This window comes from Phaenicophaeus curvirostris, chromosome 7 (genome assembly GCF_032191515.1).
Source record: "Phaenicophaeus curvirostris isolate KB17595 chromosome 7, BPBGC_Pcur_1.0, whole genome shotgun sequence".
Classification (NCBI taxonomy): Eukaryota; Metazoa; Chordata; class Aves; order Cuculiformes; family Cuculidae; genus Phaenicophaeus; species Phaenicophaeus curvirostris.
The window spans coordinates 14,126,935-14,147,045 of record NC_091398.1 but is presented as its reverse complement, the minus strand read 5'-3'; the positions used below and the strand labels follow the sequence as shown (position 1 = coordinate 14,147,045).

At 39.9% G+C, this 20,111-nt stretch overlaps 1 protein-coding gene across 8 annotated transcripts in view; it reads left to right on the top strand.

The window, feature by feature from the left end:
- ADAM23 (ADAM metallopeptidase domain 23) overlaps positions 1–9,867 on the top strand; it is an 80,232-nt gene extending 70,365 nt beyond the window's left edge. For 3 of the 8 annotated variants that reach the window (XM_069860833.1, XM_069860831.1, XM_069860832.1), the window contains one exon: positions 6,716–9,867. In XM_069860833.1, coding sequence (XP_069716934.1) covers positions 6,716–6,834 — 119 coding nt within the window. In that variant the 3' untranslated portion in view covers positions 6,835–9,867. Of the gene's footprint in view, positions 1–2,540; positions 2,596–4,186; positions 4,370–6,715 lie in introns of those variants that run through there. The other 5 variants (XM_069860829.1, XM_069860830.1, XM_069860835.1 and 2 more) reach the window with 5 other exon arrangements.
- The last annotated feature ends 10,244 nt before the right edge of the window (positions 9,868–20,111 follow it).

Genomic DNA, 20,111 nt, shown 5'->3' with positions numbered 1-20,111 from the left:
CCTTCATATGTAAATAATAAGTGGTGACGGTAGCTGAGTGATTTTCTGTAACAAAGATGTTGACACAGTTGACTTAGAAGTACCAGAGCTAACTTTTGCTTGTGGTTACTGTTTGGTTTTAAGCAATTCACTTTTTTTTTTCCAAAACAAAAAAAACCCAAACCAGATTTAGAGAGAACATTTTGAAATTTTCAGCTGTCTCCTGAAAGTTGAAGACATTTCTCACTCTGTTCTAGTTCAATGTGTTTTACAACCTTGAGAATAACACACTAGTCATTCGTTCTACTTGTGACCATTAAAGATGACAGAGAGTCTTGTACAAAGGTCCTTAATTGTTACCTTTTTCTTGTACTGCCAAGCCTACCTGTATGAATGGACCATATTTGGTAAAAGGATCTAAATTTAGAGTCAGTGTTTATAACCTTACAGATCATGGAAGTGTTAATCATTCATGGCATTCCAGTCACTTTCTTTTCAATAATGTGAATCAAGATTAAGCCATGATACCGCAATAAGATCACCTGAAAATGTCTGTTTATTTTTGGTTTGGACTGTTAAGTTTTCATAGTGTCCAGTGGCCTTAATTAGATGTGCAAATAGCAGCAAAATATATCTGAATCTCTTTCAGCTCTGCTGAAAACAGACTGCACTTTCTTCTGGACAAGGCAGTTGTTTTCCTGTTGGACTGCCCACCGCTATCAGTGTTTCTCAGAAAGACCCAGCACCTGCCCCGTTCATTTTTCTCTAAATGCTTGTTCTGAGGAAGGTATCGCACCTTGTACTTCCCCTGGATACTGGCAAGAGCTGCATACCTGCGTGTGTCAGCTGTGGGAGCCAGTGCTCATTTCCTTTAGTAAGAAAAGTTTAAATACAAAATGTATTAAAACATCCATCTTTAAGCATGGGAATATGACCTTCATAAGCCTTTTTAATTCCTTCTGTTAGACTTATCGTGAGATGCTGGTTTCTTACAGCTTCTTCTAGGTTAAATAAATCGAACCCATTTGTCTGTATAATAAATATCCCTAGGTCAGCCTGCAATATTATGAGTTACTAGAGGGCATCTCTAAACGTATAGTTTTAATACAGACCTATATCTTCCACATTGTCTCTCGTATGGCCGAGATTTGTATTTTCCATATTTATAAACAGTAAAATAATTTAGTATTTATGCATTTTTTGTTTACGGTTAAAGGCAGAAATTCAAATGAGGTGTGTATTTTAGAATATGCAGTGATAGAGGTGGATTCATGTGTGATGTGAACACAAGCAGAACTGGCATTCTTTTAGTTTGATGGATTGAAAGAATGGAAAGGCCTGCTCTGGGAGTACTGCTTTTTTTTCTCACAGACTTTCTGTAATACTTGGCCATATTCTGTATTAATAATTAATAAGTTAACATTTTTTCCTACCAAATCCTACTAGGTGCAAAATTGCAGAAGAATTGTCTTTTAACCTAAATAAAACATATAAACAATACATTAAAAATTAAGTTAGCTGAAGATCTGAGGGGTTTTTTCCCCCTGTACTTCACTGCAATCTGCTTTTTAAATAAAGAGAGCGATATTTTCTGCAAGGCTTGTGTTAACAGTTCTATTAAAGTTTTTGACTTATTGAGAACAATGCACGCATATTTAAAGCAATAATATTAGAAACACTGATATTGCAAGTTCCCACAGGAATTAACCAAAGTAGGTTTCTGTTGGGAAAAATAAGTGTCTGATTATAGTTTTGGACCAATTTTCTGCTGTCAGACATAGGTCTGTCACTTAGCAATTCACCTACTTTCCAGACCCAGAGTAAATATTCCTAAATAACGTATTTGTGTTGCATAAAGTCAGTTGTTGAAAACACAGTACAAGTCCTTAAAATATAAAAACTTCAGGTAGCTTCTCTTTCTGAATCTTTTTAAGCTGTCTTGTGCCATAAAAACCTTTGGGTTTTTGCATCTGTGTAGCAGCCCCTGCTAGCAACTGTGTGAGCAGTCTGGCTGTCGATGGGGGATGTCTACACTAGAGAACTTGCATGAACATAGATCTTTAGAAGAACCCCTCCCTGTCTGAAACAACACAATATTTAATTGATTATTTATTTCTTTCTGTGTTCCATATCTCTCTAGCAACTCTTACAAGTGTTCAGCTTTGCATCCTGGTGTCATTCATTCACCCAAATGTAGAAGCTTGGTATCCCTCTAGAGGATCCATGTTGGAAATGTCTTATTCCTAAAAGAACAAGATACAAATGTTTATTCTGTAGCAGAACCTCAAATACACTGGCCTGGCCTAGCTCACAGCTTGAAGTGCATGCTTCTTCTGGGGGTCAGAGGGGAACTGAACAGGCTTTTCAGCTTATATGCAAAAGAAGGCTAGCACACGTGGACCCTCCGATACTTTGCTTCAGTTATATCTGGAGGGACAGATGAGGATAATAAAGAGGATTTTAACATTTCCTTTTAAGCAAGTGATATGTTTAGTCTCTGCAAATATGAGAGAAGGTAGCTAATGCTTTACAAACTGGGAGATGTGATTTCTGTTTCACAGGTTATCAGATGTTCATATGAACATACGGTACTGTGATGTCAAGTCCATATCAAACGTAAGCTGCAACTAAGCCAACTTTGTTCATGAACTGAGGTGGTGGGAGGTGGGGGTTGGAGGGTAAGTGTAAAAGAAGGCTTGATGCAAGTTTGAAGAAACGAGGTTAAAAACCCAACACCAACTTCCAGTTTCGAGAATGAATCGTAGGTTAAGTTTTCTAATCAAGTTAATGTGTGGACAAAATAGGAAAGAAAAAAGTTAACCGACAATTTTAGCAGGGATAGAGCCTCATTACACATTTCAAGTGGTTCAGAGTTAAAGGCCGTGAGTGTAAAGATTGTTAAAAAGTAGATTTTACTTCATTTGAGCCTCCTATAGTAAAGCTGTTGGTGTTTAGACTGCAGTAAAGGAGTCTGACATATTTCTACCTGAATTCTGTTGGGTGATGTTCAGAAGTAACGGCATTTACAAAATAGGAAGGCGATTTTGACATAGCAAGTCTGTGCAGTATTTCAATATATGGTGTTTAATATAGGACTGATGTAGGAAGGACACATTTTACTGTTAGAATAGTTCTGTGCCTTGGCTGCAGTCGCAGTCTCAGGCCCACACTCAGTTTTTTGCCTAGCGTATATGCACTTACTTTTGCAAAGATACTGCAGAAATATAAGCCGATTACATGCATTTGTTGCTGACTTTAATGGTATTAAAGCAATTCTGGTAGTAAAGTAACACTGCAAAGAGGCAGTGCTAGTAAAAATGATGTGAAAATGCACATGAAAAGCTGATTCTTGTCATCTCAGAAGGCAAAAGTGTCTGACAGAGAAGAGGTTATTGTAGGCACAATTCTACTTCCAGCAGTTGTTTCTTAGCTGAAGAGCTGCAGGGTTTTCTGTCCCTTTAATGGAAGATTAATGGATGGACAAAAGACCCAGCCCAAAGAGATGCCAAGTTTTTAACTGGTCTGTACAAATGCATTTAGATCCCCAAAATAGCTGCAAGATAAGGCTATGGAGTGCTAAAGGCAACTTGATGAGGAAGGATGTTTCAGTCCCTTACCAGTATTTCTATAAAGCATGTATCATGGACCTATAGACAGTCATTGCAGTGCAAACAGCAGCAATCTCAAACACGAGAGATTTTTCTCACTTTTTTTTTGACAAACTACTAGGCAGGTCAGGGCCTTATTTTAAGCTGCTAATTTTAGTCCCTCATTTTGTTAATTTTTAATCAGTTTTGTAACCAAAGGTCATTTATTTAAGCATTTCTTCAGCATTTGAACCATGCCTTAGGAATGCCTGTGAAAACATCAGCTATTTGAAGCGGTTACAATCAATAAATCAATATTTCAGTAAAGCTTTTGGATAAATCAATACTTCAGTAAAGCTTTGTATTTCTGTGATCACAGACAAAGGCACAGATTTGCAAGTAATATACTGTGTAACCACATTGCTAATTGCAGGGGGAAAAAAAAAGCAGAGGATTGCAGAAAGGTTTTTCATACATTCATCCATCTGTTTTTCTAAACCAGTATTTCTTTCCTGAAGTATTTTTCATTTGTAGAGATGACCATGTTAGAGAGGCAGTGATGTGCTGTAGCATGGTGTGCTTTTTTTATTCAGAAACACCTATAATTCTGTTTTTGTTAGGGACACTTTTTCTGGTTGGATTACAGACCGAAGGGTGACCCTCATCCACATAAAACAGCAAACGAACTAGGAAACGGCATCGTTCTCCTATGTGTCCTTCCACAGAGGACTCTCATGCCCCTGCCTTATCGTTTTACTGAAGCATCCCGAAAGGAGCCTTGTACTACTGTAATACATAGAGAGGTATAAAGAAGTGCAAATATCCAGGCCCTGATACTTACCTCGTTTCCTTTCTTTTTACTGGAATTTTCTTGGGCAAGAGAGAGACTTGTTCTGTTTGCAGATATAAGTAAGACTACTATCTTCATTTTAGTATGAAAATGATTGATAAGTCTGATGAAGATGTAAGGTTGGAGAATTACAATAGGATTGAGATTCCTGCAGGGTAACACCGGAGTCCTTAACTGTGCACTGCTACAATCACAGCAGAGATGTTGCAGGGCAGGCTCTTGTTAATGTTTTACACACATGCACTGTGTTCCCTTATTGACACTGTACCTGACATTCCATATTTCAGAGACTATTTCAGGCTCTTAAGTTAGGTGTTCTTCTAGTTCTTAAGGCATTTCTTTCTTATACAACACTGTTAGCAGACTATCCTAAGTGAAGAAAGGCAGTAGTTTGGTTACTGCCTTTTTCCTTGAAGTGTGTATTTCTGCTGGATAAAACTAGGAAATGAGTCAGTGTATGGTTTGGGCAGGTCACAGAATACATGGCAAGGGCACAGGAGACTTTGCCTGTTGCCCCATAGCATAGATGCTGGCTGAGCCAAAGTACAGCCAAATGGTCCTTACTGGAACGCTATGCTGGTTGAGATGAGCTTAGAAAAGATGTGGTAGGATAAAGTCGAAAGAGTTTTGTTACAAGAGCAGTAATGGGAAGCTAGAATAGCATCTGTCCTCTGTACCTTGTTCAAAGACTAATACAGTACATTTCTTTGTTTAATTGAAATGAGCTCAGGTAACAGAATGTAATTCAGCGTACATGTTAATGACTTTTCCTCTTCAAGCAAACTGGAATATGATACCTTCCCTAGAGTAGGACAACCAACTATGTCATCTGGATTTGTTACATGCATTGATGGTTGTTTTAAGGGGGCAGACTAATTAGTTGCTTACCTATAGTGTTTGAATTCAAGTATTTAAGGGTGCGGGGTGTAGAAGGAAGAGAAGCAGACATGTCCTTTACCTGAACAAGCAATAGCAAAGCAGGTATGAATTCCTCCCACTGAACCAGACTGTATGATATTCTACTTACTATCATGCAGTTCTGCAAGTTGGCCTGAAAAAGTAATTTACTCATTGCAAATTAACCTGTAGTAGAGATGAGGATGGATTGAGGCATACAAGCCATGTCAGACTAAGAGGAGCATTAGCACAATACTTTAGAGGGGAAACAATTGAAAGGTGAATATAGTTATCTTTCAGAAACCAGCAATTCTTAAGCATTCACCTTACAAAAATGTAGGCTGTGATACCCAAGGAAAAAAAACAAAACAAAACAAAGGATGCGCAAGAATTGCCAGTCTCTGGAGGTCTTCTCAAAAAAAGTTGCCCTTGCATAGATCCATTAGTCTCTTAAAGCACCAGGCGAACCTTGTATATAATGTATTTATAAATACTGTAGCAGTGGTAGAGGTTAGCAGGACTGCAGAACATAGAAAATCCCAGGGTTGGTATGTAGCGGTAGGGAATTTATGAATTCCTGTTCTGTACCTTTTGCATGTCGGTTTGGTGGCGGTAGCGGTGCATATGCCCAATGTTAAAACTAAATGCATGAACCCCTTGCTTGATGCCCCACATAAAGCCAGATACTGGGGAGGTTGCACCCAACTTTTGTTGTCGCTTCCTAATGTCTTGCTATTTGACATAGAACATTAGTATCGCAGGAGAGTGGATGTCACTGACCAGCCTGCTCCCCACTGTTAACATTAAATTCTAATCACAGAATTTACCAAACCATCCAGTCTCCTTCGAATGCTGTGTCTTTGCTATATTTTGCATCTTACTAAGATTAACAGCAGTTATGGTCAATAGTTGTGGTAAAAGCTCACAGAGGCACACGCGTTTTCGTCACGCTGGAATACCTAAACTAAATCTGGTATAGGCAGAGATGGGCACTCGCTCTGAGAACTCAAGTCTCTGTGTGCTTATGTATTTCCAGTACTGGCACTTCTGACTCATTCCCTTTAGGCACACGCATGCTGTCTTGGCCTAGTGGACACACGCATCATTGTGGGCTGAAAATTTCTACCAGCTTAGAGCACCACTTGAAGTACTACAGAGATAATTGAATTCTGTATGCCAGCATGGTCTTTGAACTGCATAAGGAAACCAGTATTTAATACTATGCTACAGAAAGCGTGCAGCCACATTCCTTAAATTGTTACCCCTTGGAAAGGTACTTGTTAAGTTGTCTCAGTGTGAGCATTTTACTTTACTATGACCTTGGCAATAAATTTGTTCCTGTTACATCTAACTAATGTCTTGCATGTTTCTCTTTTCATCTCCTTTTGATGCAACCTGGAAGAAACGTCAAAAAACGAAGGTTCGATCCAAGTCAGCAAGGCCCTATCTGAAGAAATGTGCTTCAAAAAACTTCTTGCACTACTGGATTTTGGTCTTTGCTGTAAGGAACTAAATCAGTAAGGAAGAATATGACAAACAGTAACTATAAAAACAATGTTGGGACATTGGGATTTGAGGTGGTAGAAGACTCTCCTTTTTGGAGATAGTTCAAAATACTTCCTCCATTCACCTTTCTCTTGTTAAAATCTACTGACAAGTGTTACAAGCAAACTGTTTTAAAATCAAGTGGTTTTTTTCTTTCCTCAACAAAGGAGGAGACACACAGACCAAGTGCAATAAGAGAACTGTTCCAAAATAACAAAATAGCAGAAGATTTTTTTTTTACCAGCCTGCTGGTTCTCTAACTTCACTTGAGTTCGCATGACTTCCTTTTTCTTATCAAACTCCAGTGGCATGAGGAGCTAATTTTGAAAGGGTAACCTGCATGGCTCACATACAAACAACCAAGCAAGCTGACCCCAAGCAGAATCTTTAGCCCAATAAACACAAACCACTGGGAAGCTGATACCAGACTCTGATAGCTTTTTCAGCTGCTGGACTTCAGAGTTCTGTGCTCTGCGAGCTCACTGTCCACCTTGTTTTGGTCGCCTAGGCCAGGAGTCTGTTGGGTATGGAAGCCATCAAGCGATGGGTGTAATTCTTCCAAGAAGGAAAAAGTGTAAATATGGAAATAAGATTTTGATGTATCATTTTCACAGATTATATATAAATATATATATATGAGAGAAAAGGATTTCCATATAAAAAGGTTCTATTCTTTATGTAAATCTATTTTTTATGTTGGGTTTGGTTTTGGTTTTCTTTGCTCCCCGTTTCTCTGTAGCATGTTGTACAGCGGATGTTCTGGGCTTGCTCAAAAAAGGCAGGAAATAGCATGCAGATGCAGGGAGTCCTGACACCAAACAGATGTGATCAAAAATTTGTATGCTTGAAACCAAAAACAATTAAAATGTATAAATGCATATCCATGTATTGACTATAAGTCTGGATTACTTTTTTGGGGCCGTCATACAGATTTTCCATAATACTATGTAAGATAAGTGACACCTTCTCAAACTGATCACAGAAGTGCCAAGCTTATATTGTTTGTTTTTTTTTAAACTACAGTTAATTTTTTTTGTGTCTAGATCCTGTGAAATAAAAACTTAAATAAGCCTTAAAATACTCAAAAAATGTTAAAAGCTTGGAATGAGTTGTTATCCTCTTGCCTTCTGCCCACCCACCCAAACTGGCTTGCAAAGGTGACTGTCATTTCTAACCCACTCCCTGTGTCACTTTGAGATGCCTCTCACTAAGTGCAATGCAAAATTAATTTACTGTCACCTTTGGCTACAGGTGGCTGGTTACCATCACAGAGTGTGTGAAATCCCTTGTAGTTTGAGGGGATTTAGTGCTGTTATCACTATTGGACACACCTAGCGAACAAACAGATTTTTGCCAAAAAGTGATGGGCCACCAGTACTGTTGCCAGTAACCAGGCTAGCCTGGCGGCATCTGACCTGAGGAATGAAGGCGTCTTCATCCTGAATTAAAACTTTGGGTAATTCAGTTCATGTAAGTCGAGTGACCTGTAGATATCATTGCTGCATCTGATTGATAATCAGAATCAGAAACTTATGTAAATTTTGGATTTAATTTTAAGGCTGGATATCAGTAACAATGGGAGTCCAGTTACACTATTTAACTCCATCTCTCTTCAGTGGAATCCATTCCCGGAGTTAGCTTTAAGAGCCAGAACATTAAGGAAATGTTGCAGATTTCCTGTGACTTACAAAATCTCACTTTGATTTTATTCCTTATAATGGAAGGCTCACAAGAGAACTACAGTTAGTATTAGATGTTTTTGAACAGCTTTAACGTAATTACACTAACACTACATTATGAGTTAAAGGTGCTGCACACAGGTTGCCAACATTCATCTCTATCATAGGTCATGTTCTGAAAAATTCCTGCCTGGATTCAAGCAGAATGAAGTTAGTGACACTATTTTTATGGCAGACCAAAAACACGTGCTACTCTATTATTGTCCTCTAGAAGCACTTTGCTTGCGAACATAACCCCTGACTTTGTTAGGGTTCCGCTTCCAAAGCGGGTGTAACCTGCAACAGTGGTTACCAAAAATGCAAATGAGTAAAATCAACTGGATAGACGTAAACTAGCTGTGTAATAAACCTCTGAGGAGCATTTCACAAACCACATTGTTAGTACGTGATGTGATGTTTTAAATCAGACCACAGTGGTCCCCAAATGTGTACATAGGTTTAGTGCTGGAGTAACTTTTTTATTTACACCAGCAGTTTCATAGGAATTACAATTTCTTGACTGAATTTATGCTTCACTCATCAGCCACTGTGTCTGTGGAAGAACCTGTCTGCTTTCTGCTTTGTGTGTACAGAACACAAGTGACAGCACAGCTCAGGGCAGGTACAGGCTGAAGTGCTTTCTGTGCTGGCAGACAGTTTAACTGGTTCAGGGAGGTGCTGACTCTATATCCTGTCTCTGCTGTGCTTTGGAAGTGTTTGTTCATCACAAAGCTTCATCCAAAGCAGCCCTGGTCAGCACTGCCTCTGTTTCACCCACTCTGCGTTTGCTCTGTTATTTATCTGTTCATCTGTACAAGAAACTGTGGTAAGGATAAAGTTCATTCCAGTTTGCTGCATGGTTGCACTGGTTTGATCTGATCCTCCAAAAAGAGAAGCCTGCCAGGCAAATCAACAGCTGCATAGGTGCATGTTAAAAGAAACAGATTAAGATTCTTAAGGCTGGAGTTCAACCACTTTTTCTTTACTATGCAAAGATGGATATTGCACAAACAAATTTAAGGTAACTGTCTGAGGAAATGCCATCCTATACTTGAAGTTATGTTTTAAGCCTGATCAATCATGTTTTATATTCATTATTGCTTCCACTGTTACTCTTCCTTTGCAAAATGATTTGTAATTATTTTTTAAGTGCACAATTTGATGTTATAAATCAGTTTTTGTTTGAAGTTAATACTCATTCATACCTTGTTGGCTGCTAATGAATGGAAAGTCGATAGTCCTTGTTCTGCATCTTAGCAAGATGAGTATTAAAAGCTTCATGAACATGGAATGGAGTAGCTTTTAATTTTCAGTCATTTTATTTCTTATTTATTCTCTCCATTTTATTTAATTTCTGTGTTCAAGATACCACCACTGTTATAGTAGTGGGAACTCACTGGAGTTTCTTTTACTGATGATCTCTCAAGCTGTGTCCCATCTCACAGGGAAGATCTGTCTGTGAGAGGACATTGTACGCAGGCTTCCTGAGGGGTGCGAGACCAGCGCCTCGGCACCCAGGGCTGAGCAGACGGGCAGGAGGGCTCCGGGCCCGCCTCAGTCCCATCTGCTGCCTTCACTGAGCTGAAGGGGATCTCTGTGTGCGTGTTGGTCGAGGGAAAAGCCTCAGGCAGTTCAAAAGCCTGAGCGATATAATTATAAAAAGTGTAAAATGATGTAATTATTTGAAAAGTATTTTGAAGGCCTCATAATAATCAAATAATATGTTCATAATTTTAATGGGTTACTTAATGAAACTCAGCTTCCCTTTTTGCTTCTTTTTTTTTTTTTTTTGCCAGACTTAACTCCAGTGAAGGCAGCCTGGGAAAACCAAATGCATACATGACAGTTACCACGGAATTCCTGATAGTTTTTGCTTTCTCCATCTCCAAACAGGGAAACAAAATACGCTTTTTGGCTTAATATTTCCAAAGGTTGTGTATGAAAGCATGTTCTCATTTAGAATTGAAGAGTTAGGGAATGCTATCATCCACTTCTTTTATTTTGTGTCATTTGAATATAGGAGGATTCTCTGTAAACCCAATATGAACATGCAACACTTTGGCTATAATTATAGCACAGACCTAAAGTAGGAGTTCAGCCATTTGCAGTACATGAGTAAAGCAGCATAGAGATCAGTGTATATCTGCTTTGGATTTTACTAGAAAGATACTTTAAAATTGCTTTTGAAGCCTTCCTGGGGCAGTTACTATTAAGATGAGAATCAGCACAACAGCAAGTCACGTTGTACAAACCTGAAAAACCCTTCTTTGTTCCAAATGCACGCACTGCAGATTCCTGCCCGCAAGAGCTGAAAATTTTATTTCATGTGACTCATCCATCAGAAATACAGAGATGACTAGTTAAGTACCCTCAGAAAGCTTGAAGACAAAATTAGCTAACTAGAAATTTTAGTAGTAGCGATGCTCAGACCAATACTATTGAAAGCAAAAGGTCATAAAAACATCATCGCAAAGCTGCACACACTGTTATTCAGCTCAGAGACTGATTGTTCAGCCCTCTACAAGCACAGCTCCTCTTCACATTTTTGTAGGTTTGTTGAATTAAGTTATTTAGTGGAAGGATGTGACACGATGGTCTCTAGGTACAAGGACTCCACATCAGACCAGCACATGCTTCCATTTAACATGTAGCGTTTCTGAGCAACTGCAAACTGCTGAAGGTAGTATAATTCGGAATACTCTCATTTGTAGAAATCCAGTAGCTGAGAGTCAAATCTATTTGTCCTTGTTAAAGTTTTCTTCTAAAAGAGCTTGTTTTTGTCATAAGTCGCAGGACGCCCCTCATCTTTATCACTAATAGTAGAACAGGCTGTGCTTTAGTGTGGCACTTCATGAGCCAGGACAAGAATTTCCCCACCAAAGCTGATAACTCAAAGCACGGAGGAGCTAACAGCGCTTTTTACCTGCTTTTGCATGCAGGACACAGCTGTGCACAGTGTCTATGGGGAAAAGCTGCTGCTCTCAGCATTGACTTAACCAATGCCTCAGTCTCCCAGCAGGCTGCCCCATCTTTCTCCTTCCTCTCACCCGACTCCAAAGGTGCTGATCCAGGAACTGGTCCTCTTGAGGACACATACTGCTGTGTGACACTTAACTGTGGAGAGGCAGAGGCTGGAACAAATCTGGTCCAAGTCCAGGTCTCATAATTAATAAGCCTGACACTGCACCCCTTCCAAAAGTTCTGTAACTGTTCATATGCCATACACTGACAGGGTTCCTCAGTCACCAGACCGCACATTATAAGCTTGGAATTAGCTTTTGGGACTGTAAAGCGATAGCTTTTCATCTGTACTGCCTGTGGCTTTGTCTGTTGCTTGAAGTCCTGCAGATACACAGTGTCCCAGTTTAGCCCTGGCTTGGCCAATTTCGTAAGCTAAAACTGAGCAGTTGGGGTCCCAATTCCCTTCCCTCTTGCCCCTGGGGAAAGGGGACTGAGAGGAAAAGACTTATGGGTCAGAAACTAAAACAGCTTTAATGAAATTATTATTATTATTAATGCACAAATAGACGAAACTGTACCTCCACCCCTTGATGACTACATGTCACCACACACACTGCAGGGCAGGCAAGGTGAGTGGCAGGAGGAAGGCTGGACCCAGGAACTTGATTCAGGAATACACGGATCCAGGATGAGAGGCAAACAGACATGATCCTCGCTGCACATCAGCCATTGCAGAAGAGAGTGAGAACCTTGTGGTCTCTCAAGTTTATACTGAGTATGACATGTATGGGATGTTGGTCAGTTTGGGGTTACCTGTCCTGTCCACTTCCCCCTGCGTGTGTGACCTTTCTTTGGCTTTGAATTAGGACACTCCAATAGCTTGAGGATGGCCTTGGTTATTTATTATAGGTATAAGCATTGGCATTTCTGCACACCCATGCCCCGTGTTATCACTTGTAGAGAGAAACACTGAAAAAAACAGTTAACTTTCAGAAAACAAAGTTACTTAGATGACTTAGCTGAAGTTAGAAAACTGGTTTTAATTTAGCTTAAACCAGAACACACGGAGATGAGCAGAGAGAAGCACAGGCTATTAAACCTCTGCTTTTAACTGAAGACCAAAGTGTAAGCCATGGCACACTTACTGCATTAGAGACTGGTAACACGCTGTGGGTCTGTAACATTTCCCCTCTTCCACAGCCAGAAATTGTTCCCTCACATAAACATCCCCTGCTTCTCTGCAGTCCAACCTGGGTAGCATCCAGCTAAGTAATGACACAAGCAAACAGTACTTTTGACTGGTTTCCTACCTCCAGCTAAGATGACCAGGGTTTTTTCCTCAAAAATGAGGAGTGTCTGGCTACTGCAAACCTCATCCTGTTCACATAAGCTTTAATTAAGCGAAAACAGGAGAATTTACAAAATGGTAACTTCTTAGTTGCCATGGTAAAGTTGCTTCCACATTGATTTTAAGAAGCACTGGGCCAACAACTGACAACTCTGAGATTCCCCACTTGACTGCTTCAAAAACATTTTGTGCACATTCATGGTTATATGGAAACAAAAATCAATATCCTTATGGACGTTGCCCTCACACATTGGGTCCAAGACATACATTTGATAATTTTCCTTGGAACAGAATATGATCCTATATAATCCTATTGATTCAGGACAGTTTTCCATAGATGGGTCTTTGGACCATCAAGGTTCAGGTTTTAAATATTCACTCTGTATCCACTCTTTAGAGGAGGGTTCAACACACTTATTAATTCAGATGCTATGTATTCACAGAACAGTGAAACAATCCTAATTAATACATGAATTCTTTACTGTTTCCAGAAAGGAACATTTAGTATTCCAGAAAACTGAACAGATCTTCCTCTAGTGTCTAATTGAGATGACAGGGCACCTGGCTGCCTTCTGCAGCTGCAGCACAACCAAATAACTCACAGTACTTGGAACAGCAGAGACATTTTCTTACCCAAGAAAGAAACACACCCTCTTCCCCTCCCAGTACCTTTGCGTGAGCACACACTTGGGGCAATGTCCCTGAGACGCTCCCAGTCACTGCTAGAATCATAGAATCACCAGGTTGGAAAAGACACATAAGATCATCGAGTCCAACCATTCCTATCAAACACTAAACCATGCCCTTCAGTGCCTCGTCCACCCGTCCCTTAAACACCTCCAGGGAAGGTGACTCAACCACCTCCCTGGGCAGCCTCTGCCAGTGCCCAATGATGCTTTCTGTGCAAATTTTTTTCCTAATGTCCAGCCTGAACCTCCCCTGGAGGTGAAGGAGCTGGAGAACAGACCTTATGAGGAACGGCTGAGAGAACTGGGGTTGTGTAGCCTGGAGAAGAGGAGTCTGAGGGGAGCCCTCATTACTCTCTATAACTACCTGAAAGGAGGTTGTGGAGAGGAGGGTGCTGGCCTCTTCTCCCAGGTGACAGGGGACAGGACAAGAGGGAATGGCCTCAAGCTCTGCCAGGGGAGGTTCAGGCTTGACAACAGGAAAAAAATTGGTGGTTGAGTCACCTTCCCTGGAGGGGTTTAAGGGACAGATGGATGAGGTGCTGAGGGGCATGGTTTAGTGATTGATAGGAATGGTTGGACTTGATGATCCAGTGGGTCTTTTCCAACCTTGTGATTCTGTGATCCTGTGACCCTTGCACAAAGATGATGGAAGCTCTGCTGAATGGCACCTTTTGTTGTCTAGACAAAGGAAGAGCCCAGACCATGCTGGTGCAACACTCACCCTGCTTTCCACAGGTCAGTGTGCTGAGCTACACGGCAGCAGCACTATGGACACTTAGAGCTCCAACTGTCTGTAGTACTTCAGTTCGGCAAAGCCTGACTATCAGCCTTAGTGCAGTCACACAAAGGACACTTGCATTCATCTTTTCAGCTTGTGTAAACAGAGATGTTTATCTGCCTAGCAAGGACTTCTTCCCAAGCCACAATTTACACCAGTCTAGTTTGCTCCAGCACACACTGACAGCTGTGCAATTAGAGAACAACTACACAGAAGTTGCTGTTGCAGTGCTCATGGTTGCCTTAAGCAGTCTCAGCGAGCGCTTTCAAAGAGAAAGCTCATGTCACGTTTGTAAATCAAGGACCACAGTCTAAGCTTCTAGACTCCATTCACATATTTATGTAGACATTTGACTTATTCTGACCATCCATTTCCTCCCCAGACCTATTCCCTTGTCAGCACACCCCACTCTAAGTAAGGGTGGCACAACAATGCAATCAGATGCATGCGAAGTGCACAAGCAAGCCTGTTGGCTTTGGGATCGGTCATTCCCTCCCAGTTTCGTTTTGGGCACATCTGAACTCTGTGTTGCTACTGCAAGACTTCCTCATTATGAAGTTACTCTTACAGATGTTGTTAACATAGTTTTGTTAACATAGTTTACAGACAACTCATGCTTGACTAGGATTTGTGTGTGATGAGAAAGCAGTTCTAAGAAACTGGAACTATTATAGTGCCCTTGGCATTCACAGGAAATTAGGTTTCAGGAAATTAAAGATCAAATTCTTTGTTTAAGAGGAGACCCTGAACTCCAGATTCAAAACTGCCTCATTGGAAGGAAGAAAAAAACAATTCCCTTACATAGCAGGATCCTGACTGCACGCTGTTGGATCAGAGGGCTGCCCAGGTAGGTAAAAGATTCAGGTCCCAGTATATTTTGCTTCAGTTTTCCTTTCTCTGATTTGGCTGGGTATTTTTTACTTCACACAAGATCTCCAGGTTAGGAACTATCTCACCCAAAGGTGACCTTTGGCCCTAGCCCAGGGAACTCCAATTTTAGGAAGAGCTGGTTGGCTGATACATTTATGACAACTCCGCACACAATCATGCAAAAAAGTTATAATTCTTAATGAAATCTGCTGCTCTTTAGGCATACCTAAAGATAGAACAGGAGAGAAAAAAACCTTGTTAAATGAAGCTACAGTCTCTCAAGAAATTCTGATTTAAAAATAAACTTACTCCGTAGAATTTCCACTCTAGTATCACCTTCGTAGTGCCTCCTTTGAGAACAGGTTTCAAGGGGTACATTTGTGAAATAAAAATGGGAGTTCCTAATGCTGAGTGAAAAATAAAGAATAAAACATAAATAAAATAAATTTTTAAAAATAAATAAAATAATAAATTTTTAAAAAATAACAAAAAAAATCTGCATTTTCTCTGCCACTATTCACACTGTTCCTTACTGAAAATGTATGGGGTTGTGAGAAACACTTATTCACTGCTAAAATACTGAAAAGGACAAAGTCTTTGAAGCAAAGACAGTAATATTTTTATTTTACAATTCAGTGCTGAATTGGATGCCCTTCTAAATAAGGCATCCCATCTTGCAAAAGCAGTAGGTATATATACTAGTTTTAGACAAAGAACCATTCAAGTCCTCAAAGAATGTTTATTTTCTTAGGTTATCCAACCATGTCTGGAGACTCCCTTCAGGGTCTCTCTTGACCTAAGACAACTACATTCTACAAGATAATTAAGCACATCAATAAATTCTTGCAACTCTAAGTGCTTATGCTTTCAGGTTATCCATCCATGTCTGGAGATTGTCTGCATAGTATCTCTTGATATAAGACAGATTTATATTACAAGATAATTAAACATACAAACCAGCTGCCTCAAAACTTATTGATTAATCCTCACAGTTTTGTCTGGTCTAAGTATACTAAATAACAGAGCCTGTACTACTTCACTTAGTAAAATCATTCAGCAAGGCAGATTTCCCTGCCAATAAGTTATGCATAACAGCATACTGACGCTTCTAATCCAATTTTGCATGGGAACAACCATTTTCCTCTGAAAGCTCTCCAAAAACTGAACAGAATCGTTGAAGTGAGACAACCCGCCCACAGGACACGAAGTCTTAACTTGTAAGGTACTGTATTAACCAGTTTGGGATTTTTATTATTTTTGTGAGATGTTTCAGTCTGGGTAGAAATATAGGAGGTTGATAGTCACCTTCTTTACAGAGGCAATCTGCATTTACAGTGTCACATGTCACCAGATTACTTTTCTAACCAGCGTTGCTTAGTTTGCCCTCGTAAAATACCTGCTGCAAACATCTTTTCAAAGGTTGTGTTAAGTACATTTGCTACAAGAAATATTACCTCTTTCACAAATTAATTTAAACCCATGTAATAGATGAAGTCACTTCAAACTTCTGACTAATGGCACTTAGACTTATTCTTGGGGAAACACTGAAAATACGCTCCTGGTGATAGAACTGCTTGCATGCAACAGCTTGTAGACAAGGAGAGACAGGAAAACTTCTTTAATAAAAGACAGATCTCTTAATAAGGAACTGCAGTTCCTCATATCTTCTATTGGAAGCTGAAACCTGTGGAGATAAAAGAACCTGTTTACACTAAGGCCAAAAGATGCCAGTGTTCAGAAAGGCTTTAATAAACAAGGTCCCTACACAATGCTGAGACAGGATGAGAAGATGTAGCAATAAGAATTAAACCTCTAAGTGTTAAGATCCAGGGACCTGCTACATGGGAGGAAATCCCGAACAGGAATATCACCGATTTGATGACAAGGGGGGAAACAAAAGACACTTCATGGCTTGCATGCCACACAAATAATTGTCTAACATGAGATATATCAAGAAGAGATTAAGAACTAGAAATCCTGTAGAAAATTAGATGGGTTTTAGCCTGGTTTTCTTATGCAGCACCATCTGTAAACATGTTTCTCGGAGTACTAATTACCAGTTGGCAGCAACTGGCAAAAGCAGTGGTATTCCAGACAAATAGCACAAACATTTGACCCTAAGTTTAGAACACTGCTTGAGTGAAGCGTTCACAAGAATCTACACATTCAAATAGTCTAAAAATTTATCAAGAAATTAGACTTTACATTCTAGACAGGTTTAAAGGTAGGACCTTCACAGCAAAGAAAACATTGCCTTCTGAAGTTATAGGCAAGGAGAACAGCCTGACATAGCAGCACAGTATCAGGAAAGAAACTGGGATATTGCAACTTGGAACTGCTTAAGGTTTAACCAAAGAAAGTGACAAGTCAAAAACACTGAGAAGCTCTGTTAGGCGGGATACTGAAGTGCCTTGACAGTGGTGGTACACGTCCTCGCAGGGCCAAATAACAGGTTGCAACCAAGATGGGCTCCTGCTACCTCATGAAGACAAGTGATATAACTTGGCTTCTTGGGCCTGCTAAAGAGGCAGCTAAGGGGTGATCTAAAAAACATCTAGAACATCTCTTCAAGTAATTGCAATGATAACAGAGCTGAATTCTTCTTGGTAGAGACATACAGAGCATTAGCTAGGTAGTAGGAAAAAGTATTTCCAGCAGGAATCCAGCCACAGCTGACAATTTTGTGTTCCTTTAAGCAGAAGTTTGAACTACAGACCTCCAGAAGACTGTTTTCATCAATACTTTTCAAAGTCTATGAGCTCCCACAGAGCACAGAAGTATGCCCTGGCAGAGAAAAACAGCAGAAAGAGCACCACAAAGCTTGTGTAAGTCATCAGAGGCTTGAGCCCACTTCTCAAGCACAGGCCGGAGACATCCTAGGGAATCTCACAGGGCTCCAGCTCCTGGTCCAGAAACAGACTGGTCTCCTGCCTGTCCCACATCATGTCTGCTAGATCCATGGAGATGTTCCAGGTGATCACCAATGGTGTATACCACTGAAGACTTCTATATTTAGGTAACTACATCTCTCACCCATTGAAATTAGTGAAGTGTCACTTCACATCCACTGACTTTTCAACAGAGAATAGATACAGAGGACCGTTTAGAGTCACATGGGGTCATCAAACATGTTGTGACTGCAAATTCAATCCACCAGAAAAAATAAATTGGAAGACTTGACATCAAAAGGGTAAGAAAGTCCATGTTTTGATACCAATACTTTGATAGAGAATACTTATTAAGAGTTACACAGGCCACCCTAGATGGGGGTATGAGCATGACCAAATAATTTTGTGAAGAATTCTTTCAATTTTGCCTCTCTTTCCAGTTACAAAACATCAGTCTCCAGCTAACATGATACAGACTGCTTACTACCCTACGTGATTTTCTAGCTAAAAATAGTTTTTCAGAAACAGATGCTCTACTTTTCAAACAAGTTCTGCATTCGAAGGTGTTCTTTGTTTTGGACTAGGCTGTAGCATAAGTCTGAGCCCACTCAGAGCACTGTCTCAAAGCCTTCTAAATATCATTTTAAAAAATACTAAAAAATATCTACAAACAGAATTTGGCTCAAGCATAAGTATTTCATTTCCAAGAAGCTCTTAGTTATATTTGTCAGGGAGCCAATTTTCAGAACAGTTTAATCTTCTGCTTAAAAGAGAATTTGAAAAGTTATCAATGAGAGTTAGATTCCTCACTTTGCTTTTGTAGGTTTTGAAGAAAAATCGAGTCTCTGCTATATGCTATGAATTTAAAAACTAACAGACCCTTGGGTTTCCCCTCCTCTGAGAATTGCCTGTTTTGCCTTTGCTCTTACTTAGCTTAGTTTCACACAAAGCTGGGATAATTTGGAACCCAAATCAGCAAAACGCAAACTTTCAGTGAAGAATATTTTATTTAAAATAAATTTTGGATTAAACAGGTCTCTCTCATTATACAGATCATTTTATGAAGCTTAATGCTGGGTCCAGGTGTGGCTGCTGATGGAAGGAACAAGCAAGCTGTGTGTAGCTTCACACATTGCTGCCTCTCAATGCAAATGCTCACTTAGCTCAGGCAGCCATAAGCCACTGCCTATTAACTGCTAAAGTTAAACCACATCAGAAGGTTTGCGGGGAGCAAATGCAGGAAAGAAACAACCCTGCACATAGTAGTTTATGCCTTTACTCTATTCAAAATACAAATTCCAATGAGATTGCCTCCTACATTTCTCTCTTCCCATCCCCTACTCCTATAGACTGCTCATTTTAAAACTTGCTTATGTTTTACTTTGATGCTTTCACAGTAGAAATAACATCATTTCTGGAGTGTTATGTGATATGAAACCTCTCTCATCCATGAGTAAAATAGTCAATTTTTCTCGATAAAAATATCCTGTTGCAAATGTCTCTGGATATGACCTACGGCTCATGTGAATTAAATTCATTCATAAGATGTGGTGACCCACTGAAGATGTGGACAGGGGAATACATCATGCAGTGCAATGAAAGAAAGATTATTGAAAATGCAAAAAGGGCACAGAAAGCTTTGCTGAGGGAGAGTACGAGGAACCGAGCTGGCCAATCCTTCTGTTTCTTTTCCACTAGGAGACTGAGGTGAGGAATCCAATTATCAAAAACCTCTTTCCCAGAAACAGAATATGAGTGCTGTGGTTCAGAGGGAAGAGAGTGAAGTAGGTTCAGGAAGTATTTGTGGAGCCAAGTATTTTATCCGTAGCAGTATTTCCCTTGAGCAGTGACTCTCATTTCTCTGAGACCTTGGTTCAGCACCTTTAGGTCTACCAGAAGGATTCTGACAGGAACAAAACCACTGACATTCTTGATCCAAAACCAGATAAAGTTCTTCCAAGCAGGGGACTCAATTAAACAAACTCACTTCTTAACAATGAA